Source organism: Parus major, chromosome 5 (genome assembly GCF_001522545.3).
Source record: "Parus major isolate Abel chromosome 5, Parus_major1.1, whole genome shotgun sequence".
Lineage (NCBI taxonomy): Eukaryota > Metazoa > Chordata > Aves > Passeriformes > Paridae > Parus > Parus major.
The window spans coordinates 9954066-9968696 of NC_031774.1; the positions used below are offsets into that span (position 1 = coordinate 9954066).

The window sequence follows — 14631 nt, forward strand, 5'->3', positions numbered from 1 at the left end:
AAGGGAAGGGAAGGGAAGGGAAGGGAAGGGAAGGGAAGGGAAGGGAAGGGAAGGGAAGGGAAGGGAAGGGAAAGATATCATCACCCATGGATTCAGTTATGAGATTTGATTGTTGAAATTTAAATGTCCATTGGTAAAAGTGTTATTCACAGTCTTGTTTCCTCGGAGATGAGGGAAAGCCCACAAAACATAGAGTTAAATGTTTAGGCTTATGTGGGAGCACCCAGGGTACCTCTCTTGAGGGTTCAGTTTGCACTGTCTGGTGCAACATTGTGGATAATGCACAGTCCTGTGATGGAAGGTTCCAGAAAAGATTCTGCAGACACTTTGGGCATCTTTGACAGTTTATTACACCTTCTAAGACATGATGGCTTCCTCTCACATCAGTGTAGTTGAGCCAGTTTTGCCCCATCAGAAGGGAAGAATACCCTCAAGCCTATATGCAAATGTCCCATGTGAATGTGAGTGTCCCCATACCTTCCACAGGGAGAGGAGTTTTGCAGCTGAGCCAATTATGTAAGCACAATAAAAATCACTATCCTACTTACACAGGGTTTGCTTCTTGTCAGGCCCTTCCCTTATCTGGCCTAAAGCCCAGCTTGTAGTCTCTGGTGGTGGGTGCTCACCCCTTCTGTCTTATGTGGACCAGGGGTTTTGCCATCACACACCCAGAAACTCTCTACCTCAGTCTGGGGGCGTAAACCCTGTCCCAGGAAAACACTCTGCTCATGGCCCAAAAGGCCTATTGTTTTGAGTCATTAACCATTAATATTTTAGTCTCCCGCAGAATGGAATTTTCTTGCAAACAGAGAAAATTGAATGTCTTTTGCTTAAGATGTGTGCAGCCAGATGATATATCTCTAAACTAATGACAAGAGTAAAAGGGAAAGGATTACTTTATCCCTTGGATCCAGGGACCCTTTATTTTCTAATTGACAAGAGAAGATACTAGCATACTTCTTTTCATGTAACATGTCTTTAATACTAACTTTTCAAGTCAGTGACTGTACAGACAGAATGAATCACCATTTGTTACGGTTAAATGGGCAGAGCTAGCAGACTGTCTAATTTTGCATGATGATACGGACTTAGTCAATCACTCCTATATGACCCTAGTGCTTCCTACAGATCACAACAATCTGAAATCACTTTCCTGTCATCCAGAAATTTGTCTGGATAATTTTTCATCCTCTCAGCTCTCAATCCTGCCATCCAGTGCTCATTCTGCCTTGGCTGCAGCCATTCCAATTTTGCCATTCCAAAGGTAAAAGAGGAACAAGTAAATTTGTTTTCATCTTATGGATAGCATAATTCAATATTGACTTTATTAATAGTTGGCAGCTTATTCCAATGCCTAACCACTTCTGCAGTGAAAATAAAATTTCTAATTTCTAATCTGAACCTCCCCTGGCAGAACTTAAGGTTATTTCCTCTCATCCTTTCATTTGAGACATGGCAGAAGAAACCAATCCCTGCCTAATGACAGCTTCCTTTCAGATAGCTGTAGAGAGCAAAGATTATGAGCCTTCTCTTCTTTAGACTAAACAACACCAGTTCCCTCACATGCTCCTCAGAAGACATGCTTTCTAGTCCCTTCACCTGCTTTGTTGCCCTTCTCTGAACTCACTCCAGCACTAAAATGTCATTTTTTAAGTGAATGGCCTAAAACTGAACACTGTGAGATGTGGCCTTGCACGCGGACAACCACTTTCCTAGTCCTACTGGCCACACTATTCTTGATATTTGAGGCCTGGTAATGCCAAATTTGTAAGCATTCTAAGGGTCCATGATGGAAATAGAAAAGTGCTCTAGTGTAAATGAACTTATGAGAGACACTAAGTCTATTGTCAGCACAAATTATGATTAAATAAATATCTAAATCTACTAAAAATCAGTGTAAATTCTTTTTCATCTGTTTTATTTTCTAATTTGACCATCCTCTTCTTAAATAACTTTGCAGATGTGCTTAACTTCATGTATCATAATTAGCTCCACTGATTTCAGTAGCATCACTCCCAGGTACAATTCAGATGCAACTTAGTATGCATCTAAATAACTGCAAGGCTTTAATTTGTTTTTGTCAAATTACACCAAAACAACCACAGCTGATAGAGGTAAACATGCTTACATTACATTACACTTCTTACTTTGTCAAGGGCTGCATTTTCCAATTTGTCTTTTGCAACTGCTAGTTTTTGCTCCAGATCTGTTAGCTGTTGTGCCTGTGGGAATCAAGAAAAAAAGCTGATGCAATCTGTAATGCATTTTTTCATGTGAGTGGGGAAAGAATATAAATTTTACATGTAATATATAGAAGTTGGGTCATATTTTCTTTTCCTGAGGGGAAAAAAAATATGGTCAAATGTGCACCATTGATGTAAATGCAAGTTTATAAAAATTCAATATCAATAGAAAAATTAATTCCATACTATAAAATATTTAATATTATGCCATACTATCCTTCTGGAAAATTCAAGGCATTCAAATTCTTTTAATTATTTTGTTTACTTGACTTGTGAGTACAATTTGAACATTATTTTGTAGTTTGAAACATTGAGATGCCAACATTAAGCTAATATGGCCTAAGAAGACAAATTAGAAAACACCCAAACATTCTTGCATGCCTTATGAAAATATACTACCTACTAGTATACAAGGAGGTAACTCCAGAATTTTTTTCCTCCATATCTTTTCCTGAAAATATAAAAAGGAAATTCACAAGAATGGCTAGCTATGCAACTGCATAGTGGGAAAGCATTTTGGGAGACTTATGCTTGAAGTCAGGATCAGGCAAGTAGCCTGCACCCTGAGTGGAAGGACTTCTGGCTCTATATATGTCATGGATGGAGTGCAGGGGTTCAGAAGATGCTTTTAAATGTCTGTAAATAAAGATAATTATTTTCTGTCTCCTTCCCTAGGACGGTATAAACCCAGCCTGATTGCTTGAAGGAAATACATTCTCTGCAAGAATTTTCCTTTTCAGGGAAACAGGAGGTCCCAGATTCCTGTGATTCTCAGCCTTGTCAGTAATGACACAGTACCAAAAGGAATAAGGATTCTTTTGCTGTTGTACTTGCAAAAAAAACAGCCTAGTCATTGTTTTCCATGTTTGAAAGGGGAGCCATAGAGAAGGACACTGGACCAGTCAGTTATCTTTTCTCTCTGAAATTGTGATTAAGTAAATATACATTTTGTACATGCAGAATAATTGGATAAAATTCTCATTTCTTGGATAAAGAGCAACACATTATTATTATTTCAACACAATATTTGTAAGTACATTTTCCCTCAACACCATCCCCTGCTTCCTGATTTCTGGAGTTGAACCCCAGCCAGAGATTTTTTTCTTGACACACTTTTCAAGATCCCCTGCACTCTGCTGATTCTAGCATAGCTTAATGGATAGCTACACTACATAAATGCTGTTTAATGTAAATCCTATAAAAGTGGTTAACTTAGTCTCTGCTGGGGTAATGACAATCCTTCCAGCACATGTCATAGATGAGGTGATGAGTTTAGGCAAGCCTATAGTCCTCAGCAGACAGCTAATGTGATGTTTACTAGCATTAGGCATTGGTTGTACTGCCAAATTAAATACTAAAAGCCTGGAATTTTCAGTTCCCAGCTCACGTAAAGAACTACTTAGTTGCATCTTAAAACAGGATTAGGCATTATCTTCAGATTTATCACCATAGTCACAGTTTCATAAGTCAAAACCAAACTTGCTTCAAAGCGGAAGTCAGCTGTTTGTTCAGGTGTGGCAAAGTCTCTTGTGAATTACAGTCTATAATTTCCACTGCATCACATTTCTTACTGCTAATACCAGTCTCTGTCATAATATACATAATACACCATTGGTGTCCTTTAGTCTGGCAACAGAGAATCCACTACAGAAATAATCCTTCCATTTTAGCAATTTGCAGAATTTAAGTGGACTTATCACTGGTTTACTAGAGAAAAAAATTACTAAGATACAAGAAATTGCCAGAGTTCAGTAACTTTTTTGGTTTTTTCCTAAATACGGGATACAATATCACTCACAATAAACATGGCCACAGACAATGTTTGAAAGACTGAACATTGACTCTATGTGATGCAGAGACACTTACAGAATTAAACCAAGGAATTTCTCACATTATTAACATTTTTATATTGTTACTTATTATTTCACAGTACAGCTATACAAATTAATACATTCTCAATTAAAGAGAAACAAGATTTGAAAAACTGTATACTGTATAACATAGATAAAATATGTTTAACTGTATCATTCCAATTGCCACTAAGAAGGATATTACACATCACAAATGTGAGGCTAGGATGGCATCTCTGATAGTGTGCATTGATGAAGAATTAAAATTAGATGGAAGATGGTGAGGCCCATACAACTAGGAAACATCATCCTTCAGCACCGTCAGTGTTACAGTGTAAATCAGTGGAAAACCACAACTACAGTTATGAATTAGAGGGTGTCTGGTTTCCTTCAATACATGTATTAGATAGGCATCTGAAAATCTGGGAAGTTGATGGAAAGCAGGTAATGATGGTTAGAAGTGACTACCATTTTCTTCCTTGCAGGGTAATGTCTGGTGCTATATAACACACTGAACACAATGAAACTGCTTCCATATCAAAAATCAGGTTGGAGGAAAAGTACTTAAGTTCTTTAATAGGTATCTTCTGTGACAAAGAATTACTATGTTGTAATAATACTGTTCACATATGGGAAAACATTTGTGGTTTATGGTGAAAAGTTATTCTTCCAAAAAACAGATTTCAAATATAATAGTGAAGGTTTTCTGAATGCATCATTTACCAAGACTTTTTTCTCATTTTTCATAATATTTTTATATGTTGGTAGACTAAAATTTTTTGTAATGTTCATGTATATTTATTTAATTTTACAGAATATTGAGCAAATAGCTCTGTGATATCAATCCAAATTATACCAAGTAAGAATAAAATTCTGGCATTAAAAATGTATTTTGATGAACTATCCACTTGAACGCAGTGTTAGTTATTTACATCTTAGTACCAAATCTGCCGAATAATCAGATTCTTTTTCTGAAAACTTTGTCTCTCAAGGCTAAATTCATATTGCAATAGTTTCACTGCTGCTGCAAATTAGAAGGTTTTTAAGGAGCCTAAGTGAACTAACACAGCTTTGATACTGAAGAAAATAAAAGGACAGTCACCAATAGGACTACACAAACCAAATTCTAATAAGCTGCAAAGAGTCTTTAAAAAGACTAGCCTGGAAGAATTTCAAAAGTATTAAATTTCTTTTAGGTATTCTTATAGAATGAGGTGTTTGACAGAAAGCACTGTGATAAACAGAAGCTTTCCAATGCCTAAAGGATGCCTACAGGAAATCTGGAAAGGGGCTTTTTACTAGGACATGGAGTGATAAGACAAGAGGCTTTAATCTGAAAGAGGATAGGTTTAGATTTGATATTAGGAAGAAATGTACTTTCTGTTCTTTTCTTTACTGTGAGGGTGTTGAGGCATTGGCCCAGGCTGCTCAGAGAAGCTGAGTATGCTCCATCACTGGAAGTGTTCAAGGTCAGGTTGGATGGGGATTTGAGCAGCCTGGTCCAGTGGAAGGTGTCACTGCCCATGCCGGAGGGAGTGAAACTAGATGATGTTAAAGGTCCCTTCAAACAAAAAACATTCCCTTTCTATGAAAAACATCTTCATTCTCTGAGACTGTTCACTGAGCAATTACTGCCAGTGAAGTACGCTTTTCTAACTAACTTAAATGAATATACTTACCTTTACTTATTATGAATCACATTAGGCTAACATATTAGTCTACATATCTTTGGAATAATGACTTTGAATGTTCAATTATTTACAAATAGCATATTAACTAATACTGAGATGTTCATATTCCTCAAAGTAACTTGAAAGCAAGTAGACAGGCATGAGACGAGTTTTGTTATCAGAAAAAATGGTGGCTAGAAGCCTTATGCTTCTCACTTCCTTAGTCACATTATAAAAAAATAAAAAAAAAATCATTAGTATTTTTTGTACCACTGCAGAAGCAATGTCTTTTGCATGTTCTAGAAAATTAATTTTTTCAATGATTTTTCTTTTTCATAACCAGTCACATAAAAGGAATCAATTACTGTTGGATTATGTATTGTTGGTGACATTGCTGTACATTACAAATAAGCTCCAAATACAGCTTCTGTAAGTGCTCTTCTGGGTATTTTACCCTGAAAATTTGAGTCTAGCATTCTTCTCCTTCCTAAACCTAGCTAGTCTATACGCTTTTCAATTGACCTCTCCCCCTGTAAGTCCTCCCATTTCTTCTTGGAAGTCAGACAAAACCTTCAGTGTCTCATCTTGGAGGTGAGTTACTAAACTTTTCTGAAGGTACAGACCAACAAAAGCAGGCTATGACTCTATTTCTGTGTAGACTTATGACTAATTGAAAAAAAAAAAAAAAAAAGTATTTTCTCCTGAGAAGTGCCAGAAACAGGACCCCTTTGAATAATCCAGCACTGCTGTGGGTCAGAGGAGGCCACTACCACCTTTCAGTTGTATATGATCCCTAATATGTTCAGTGTTAATAGTGTGATACAAAGTCACAGAATATTACAAGCCCAGTGTTACAAGTACAGGTCAGGTGGGTAATGCAGCCAGCCAACTGTACAGATAGCTACTACAAATACTACATGCTTATTAGCACAGCCAAAAGAGGGTTTTAACAGGCTTTTAACTTTTTTTTTCCCCCAGAAACTTTATACAGCATGTCAATATGGAATAGAAAATAGTGTTCCTTCTTGCTACTATTGGTGCTGATATATTTTCTGGTCTAAAATAAACTCGTAATTGTTCAAAAGCCTTAAGAAAAAGGACTTAATCAATTTCCCTTCTTTTCCTTATGCAGAATTTCAAAGGTTAGTTAGCTTGGTTTTTTTCCCCCAGAAAAGTCTAGGTTGTGTCTTCACACTAGAAGGATTCCTCAGATGTGCAGAGATAAATGTAGTCATGTTTGGGTTCTCTTTATTTCAAGGCACAATAAATTAGAATTTTATTTGGTTATTTCTAAACTTTTAAGAACTGTTGGAGTCTGAAACACAGAGTGTGTGCCCTTGTTTCTGATGCTTAGCTCTGAAATCTAGAAGAACACTGAATTTATTATAATATGAAATTTATGAGCATGTTTTCACGGTGATACATGAAAACAACTGTTAAAGTTAGATAGAAAAGCTAAAAGTGTGGGTGTGTAGATTAGAAAGTTTTTTAAGTCACTGGGTGAAAAAGAGTTTAAACTAGTTTAGAGAGCAGAAGACAAGATGGAGGATTTAGAATGTTGTTTCTTTTCCTTCTTTCTTCTTCATGTTCTTCTTCTAGAGGTTTTTGGGTAATAGTAGGTGATTGGATAGAAAATGTCACAGTGCAGTACAGAGGTGATGAGTCATTGGATCATTAAGAAAAATACTGTACGTGTCTATTGTTAATTGGATAGGAAAAAGTATAAAGACAAAAGAACTGTGTAGTTCGGGGCCATTTTGAGACATCAGAGCCAAAATGTGCTGGGTTGCTGTAAATTAAACTTGTGCAGAAAGTCTGGAGAGACCTACCAAGTTTTGTGATAACATCCTAATAAACACAAGAAACAAGATCCTAATGAGCTTTGGAGTTTTTGGCCTGACCCAGACAACTGAAATAAGCGGGACTCCCTGTGAGGGAGTATCCAGAAGGAGCCCAGCTCAGAGGAGACTGGGAAATCCAGGAGTGAAGTGTAGAAGAAGCACAGCAATCAAGTGAGAAAAAAGAAACAGAATTTAAAAAGCTATAAAGAACATATTTTATTTCATGCAAAGGATTTCTGTTTATTAACGATGACATTATCATGCATGCTGCTTAGAGTTAATTAGAAAATGTGATTGTAATATTTAAAACACTTGTTAAATAGAATGAATATTCTCAACTCTGTTTCATCTCTTCACAGGCCTTAAATAAATGTTTAAGAAAAAATATCTTTACAACTTTTATACTTTATTATATTTCTAATGAGGACATGTTTTACAATTGAAAACCACATAATTCTAACCTTGGATAAAATATTCAATAAACACAATTCTGCTGTGCTTATTCTGTAAGCATTATTTGCATCTTAGAAAAACAGAGACTTGTTTTTCTAAATTGCACTGTTTACTGCAGCATAAGGTGTTGAATGTAAATAAGAATAACACTTTTTGGATGCTATTGCATTTATCCAGGCATGCAGCAAAACCCAGATATTCAGTGACGTCTGAATTAGATTTCAAGCATTTACAAACAGAAGAGAATTAATTTAAAAATACATTTCTGCAAAGTCATACAGCTCACACATTTTATTAATGCTTATTACTGCTCTAATGCTAATATCTCTCATTTTTTATTATTCTGGATGTACATTAAAAAAGGAAGTAAGTTCTTTGTAGTTTTTATTAGCTGAAATTTTACCTTTCTTTTCCCAATCCTCATATAAAAGTTGTTACAATGAATGGAAACCTGCAGTTTGCCAGTGTTCCAGTACTCAGCTTTTAACTAAAGGAAAATTACTATTTTTTCTGCAGAAACATTCAGAAAATATGCACACAGAGTCACCTTTGGGCCTGGTCTGCCACTTAGTTCCCATAGGGGAATTTTATTTCTTTAGATCAGGCCAGAGCACCGTATGTTTTAGCATGCGTTGTATTTTACAATGGATAACCCATCCAAATGATCACAACAACCTGCTGCTGTTTTTTTTTTAAGTCAATTTTCTTTTAAAACTTATCTTGGTTATTTTAATAGTAAGAGAACAAGCACTGAGAGAGTAAGCACTTCATAATTCATGCAAGGCATACCAGTTGTGCACTACACCTCTGTCAGCAGTGTGCTAGAAACATTTATTTAAACTTTTCTTCAGAGAGGCTTAGCTTACAACTTGAACAAAGCTTCAGCTTTTTGGTTTTGGTTGAAAATTTTTGGTTTTTTATAGGATTTGACCATTTCAGATAATAGTATAATTCATCCAGGAAAATATGAAACAAAGGAAATAAAACTACTTCATTAGCAATATAATTTAAAAGTGTTTCTAAAGAGTTAAGTTCCTAAAACTTCCCATTTTGAAATGTTCTGCTGCTAAGAAAGTAAAAGCTAAACCATGCAATGACAGTATTCACTAACACCAGCATATTCATTATTACAAAATGCCTCCAAATCAGCAATAATGAGCAATACAAACTTTATTGTATTTATTTTGAGGACTTCATGCTGCAGATAGTCATGCAGATGTCTCTGAATTTGTTGTCAGGAATATCCTTAGAAGCAAGATCAAAACTTTACAACTACCAGAAAGTAGTTGTAGAAAAGTACCTGCTGTAGGTGAGTTGGGGGCCAGTCAATTCTGAGTGAGTCAGCTACAGAAAATTACCTTAAGCCAGGACAGAGGAGATACAGATTAGTGTCCTGGTGCTGGCCAGGACAGGGTTAATTTTTGCAGTAGCCAGGAGGGGGCACTGCCAGGATGTGGAGGTTATTGAATATCACCTCAGATCATTTTGCAGGGACTGGAGATCCGGGATCCCTTCCAGTTTGGGGTAGTGTATCCAAGAGAGTAGTCACGGGTTTCTGCAGGGTGAGCAATCTATACTTGAGCACTCTCTTTAGTATGGTTGCTGTTACTGTTCATTTTGTTATCTCATTGCTGTTTCCAATGTATTGCTCTTAACTCATGATCTTTACATTTTGTGCCTTCAATTCTCCTCTCCAGTCCACTGAAAGGTAGGGGGATGAGAGGCAGGAATGAGCAAGCAGTGCACTGTTCAGTGGGAACACTGAATTGGAGAATCCTATTCCTAAACTATGACAATTAGAAATTAGAAAAAAAAAAAAATTCACTGTTAGGGTAGTTGGGCTTTGGAACAGGTTGCCCAGGGAGCTAGTGGAGTCACCATCCCTGGAAGTGTTTAAGAGGTGTCTGGATCCAATGCTGAGTGATATGTTTAGGGGTTTAGTGGCTTGGGAGTAACTGTGGTATTGCTAGGCTGGCAGTTGGACCCAATGATATTAAAGAATTTTTCCGATCTTGATGATTCTATTATTTTAAGGGGGAAGATTAAGTGATGCAGAAGTATCCTTCCAAAATAAGCTATAATATATTTCTGATTTGGACCAAATGGCAAGGTATTCAAAATAGGTTGCTAGGAATAACACCCAATTTGGCATAATACATGTCAGAGTGCTCCAGATTCAGATCCACTGTGCTCCTGGGAAGTCACCAACTATATGAGCTTTAACAGGGGAAAGTGCCAGATCCTGCTCCTGGAATGGTGAAACCTTGGATGTACATACAGACTGTCACATATAGGTTAAAACCTTACAAAAGAAAGACCTTGTAAAACCATTGTTACTTCAGCTAAGTATAGCTAGCAGCTAGCTATGGATGCTAGCTTTGGAGCAAGCTGCAGGGAGCCTGCAGAAACTGCTCCCTGCCTGAGAGCTAGCCTGAGAAATTCATAGGAGGATTTCAAAACAATCCTCAGAGACAGAAAACAACTGCCAGGTGCCATTTGTCTGTCCTCTTGTTTTCCTTGCAGGAGAAAGTCAGGAGGTGGCGTACACCACTGACCAATGGTGGTAATGTAGCAGTTAACTAACCAATAAGAGTTTCCTTTCTGTACGTTCCACTAACTAATCTATATAACAAGTCTAAAGCAATAAACTAGAGGAATTCTCCTGTTCTGACTTCCTTGAGAGTCTGTGTCGTTCTTTTCGCCGTTCCTAATTAGAATGACAGCTAGCCTGGTAAGTTCCCATGCAAAAACATCTTGAGAATGAAAAGTGTGCTAACATAACAAACTAATCTTGGGGAGAAAAACAAGTGCACCAGTAATAGCAAGGGATCTGTTCTCTGAGAATCAGTAGAAAAAGTATGTAAACATTGTTAGAGAGAAAAGTTTTGATTGACATGTACACTCACCATTACCAACCAGTGAACTGAGTTCCTAACCTATTGGAATTAAATCCAGTGCCTTCTGATAACCATATAAATATAAGCTGTATGCAATAAAGATTGGGCTATGATGGAAGAAGAAAAGGTGTCATTATCTATCTCTACTACAACAATAGACTGGGGAAGGAGATGCTGGAAATCAGTGTTGAGAAAACAGACCTGAGGATCCTGGTCAACAAGCCGAATGTGAGTCTGGCAGGCAGGAGACCCAATTGTGTCCTGGGAGCATCAGACAATGCATCACCAGCTGGTCTAGAGAGGAGATTGTCCCATTCTGCTTTGCACTGGTGTGGCCTCACTTTGAGTCTTGTGTGCAGTTTTGGAAACCATAATATAAAAAAGAGATGAAACAGTGTCCAAACAGTGTCCAAAGGAGGGCTACAGAGGTGGTGAAGGGTCTTGAGGAGAAGCCATATGAAGAGGTCAGTGTTCAGTCTGGAGAAGAAACTGGGGGGAGACCTTATCACTGTCTAAAACTCCTTTGTGAGGAGAAGAAAGGCACTGATCTCTTTTCTCTGGGGACTAGTGACAGGACCTGAGGGAATGTCATGATTTTGTGTCAGGGGAAGTTTAGGTTGCATATTAAAATAAGATTCTTCACCCAGAAGGTGGCTGAAAACCCAGGGGAATGGTCACAAGCACCAAGTCTGACAGAGTTGAAGAAGTGTTTGGACAACACTCCCAGGCACATGGCATGATTCTTGGGGCTTTCCTGTGCAGGGCCAGGAGTTGAACTTTGATGATCCTTGTGATCCTGGCATTAGCATACAATCATACAGTATCTTGGCAGCTTTTGACTCAGCCACACATAATAGCACCTATAGATCCTGTGCTATTGGATCCAACTTGTTTCATGATAGTTTTTAACTAGACTTGTCTCACATAGAATCACAGACTATCTATTTAAGACTGCAAAACCATCTAATGCAGGACCATATCATTAACGGCATATCCTCATATCCAATTTTTTTAATGGGATTCTTCAGTTCATTAAAAAAGCTACAATTTTTAATGCTTAAAGCTGTGTTGTAAAAAATGTACTGACAATATACCTGAATTACTAAGTACTGAAACAATATCACATTTTACATATTTATGTTTTCCAAAACTGCATTAAACCATTGAAAAATATTAGAAAGGTATTCGTTTTAATAACAATATCAATGAATTATGTTAATACATAATCCAATGTCCTTACTTAGAAATATATAACACCCCTCCACCTACTTGTATAAAGATATTTAAAAATTCCTGCATTTGAAAATTTGCTATGTCTGCAAATAACCTGCAAGTGCTTTTCAGCAGCAAGATGAGTTAAGATATTCAGGTCCTCCTGTGTTGGTAACTTTAATATATTGTTAACGATTATAACATCAGGGCAACAAAATAGAAATGCTAAATATGGCATTAGAAACAAGAATATGCACCAATAAAAATATGCCAATGTAAACAGTGACATCTACTTTTGTTCTCATTTCTGTTGGGGCAAAGTTAATACCTTCTCAATAGCTGGCACACTGCCGTATTTTGGATTCAGTATGAGAATGATGTTGGTAACAAAGTGTTTATTTTTTTTGTCTCATGATCTGCCAGAGAAGAGGTGCAGTAAAAAAACCCAAAAACTAGAAGAAGCAGAGCCATAACAAAGGCCATTTTCAGTGCTTTTACCACAGCCACCACAACGGCCATCATGGGAACAGAAAGAAGATACAACCACCACTCAATCCCTATGCTTGAATGAAGTTTGGGAGATACAAAAAGATTTTAGCTGGGGACAACAGGCCTAGTAGTTTGGAATTAGAGACTAAGACTATCAGCTGGGATCACTTGCTAAGGAGTCAAGCATTGCCAAAGAGATGGGAAAAAAGATACAAGCCCTTAGCCTCTCTCATGAGGTGTGAGGGAAAGGTCACATAAGGGCAATATTCCCTGTCACCCAGGAAAATAGATGGCAATAGAGAAAGGTATTCAACATCTGAGAGAAACAGCCATGTGAAAAATGATGTATTATGGCCTGAACAGTGTGCAATTCCCCATAGATCCAGCTGAAGTCCTATGATGGTAGTCAAGTGGGGGTCAGTCTTTTCTCCCAGGCAAAAACTGGCAGAAAGAGAGGACAAAATCTTAAGCTGTACCAAGGGAAGCTTAGGTGAGATGTTAGAAAAAATTCTTCAGTTAAAGAGGTGAAAGAGTGATTGCACACTGGAATCATCTGCCCAGGGAGGTGGTGGAGTCACCATTCCTGGACATGTTTAAAAAAAGACTGGACATGGCACTTGGTGCCATGGTTTAGTTGATGAGTTAGGTCATAGGTTGGACTAGATGATCTTAAAGTTCTTTTCCAACCTAGTTCATTCTGTGATTCTGTGATTCTGTCTACAACCCACATGATATAAATTTGTAAAGAGTACACCATCAGTGCAAGACAGCCCCTTGTCAACATTAATTTGGAAAGATGATGTGTCACCAGCAGTGGATGAAGCAATTTGTCAAATCCAAGAATATGAAGACAGTGTCTATTTTCCTTTATCTTGACTTCAGAGAAACTGTCATGGGAGTTCCAGCAATTCAGCAAGTTTATGGGAGCAGGGATCTTTTTTCTCAAGAAATATGATAGAAAGAACATGCCACGGAGCACCCTAGAGTTTCAACTGTGGGACCACAGAGAGGCCATGAGGAAGTGGGATGGAAAAAATGTGCAGGCCACACTAGTTTGCCTTGACCTGGCGTGGCATGCAGTACACCTAGAATCAAGTCCCCAAGGGGTGGAAACACAACCCTACCATTTACCATGGCACCCTATCATCTGATCCAGATTGCACTGGAACAGGGTGAAGCTCTGAAACACCTGCAGTGCATTGATGCTGTCATCATATGGGGCAATACAGCTAAGGATTTTTAGAATGGGAATAGTCCAGATTCTCCTGAAAACAGGTTTTGCTATATAGAAAGGTAAAGGGACCTGCAAAGGAGTATGGCAAGATGGACATCATCAGATCTCAATGGATGTGAATAGTAAGATAACAGCCATGCCTCCACAAATTAAAAAGAAAAAAAACAAGTGTTTTTGAGTGTTGTAGAATTTTGAAGAATGCACTTTCCAAATTAGTCTGAGTGTAAGCCCTTCAAGCCCTTCACTCTATTAAGTGACACAGAAAAAGAATGATTTCAAATGGGACCCTGAGCAATCACAAGCCTTTGAACAAATCATGCAGCAGCCTTTGGGCCACTCTAAACAGGGCAAGACGTAAAAAATGTGCTCTATAGTGCAACTGGAGAGAATGGCCCCACCTGGAGCCTCTGACAGATAACAACATGGAAGACTTGAGGCTGACTCCTAGATTTTTGAAACTGGGGATATGTTACCGCTGAAGATCAATAGATCACGCGAACACAGGTTGAGGTATGGTGCAGAAAAGAGCAGAGTTTATTTTTCCTCCCAGGATTTATAGGCTTGTGACCATGGCCAGGGACTGGATGGTCAGGATAACACTTTCTCACTGCACTGGCCATGAGAGATGTCCATCACAAGACGTGTAACAAAAAGAATGTACACATATCTATGTTTACAGTTACTGTCCTGGGAAAGTCCTTAGAAAACCATGTCAGCAAGCTCAGAAGCTGAGCTTTCAGGG

General features: G+C 37.8%; 1 protein-coding gene across 2 annotated transcripts in view; it reads right to left on the minus strand.

Annotated features, from left to right (window-relative positions):
• LUZP2 (leucine zipper protein 2) overlaps positions 1-14631 on the minus strand; it is a 270961-nt gene that overhangs the window by 35318 nt on the left and 221012 nt on the right. For both annotated transcript variants that reach the window (XM_015630315.2, XM_015630312.2), the window contains one exon: positions 2148-2222. In XM_015630315.2, coding sequence (XP_015485801.1) covers positions 2148-2222 — 75 coding nt within the window. The remainder of the gene's footprint in view (positions 1-2147; positions 2223-14631) is intronic.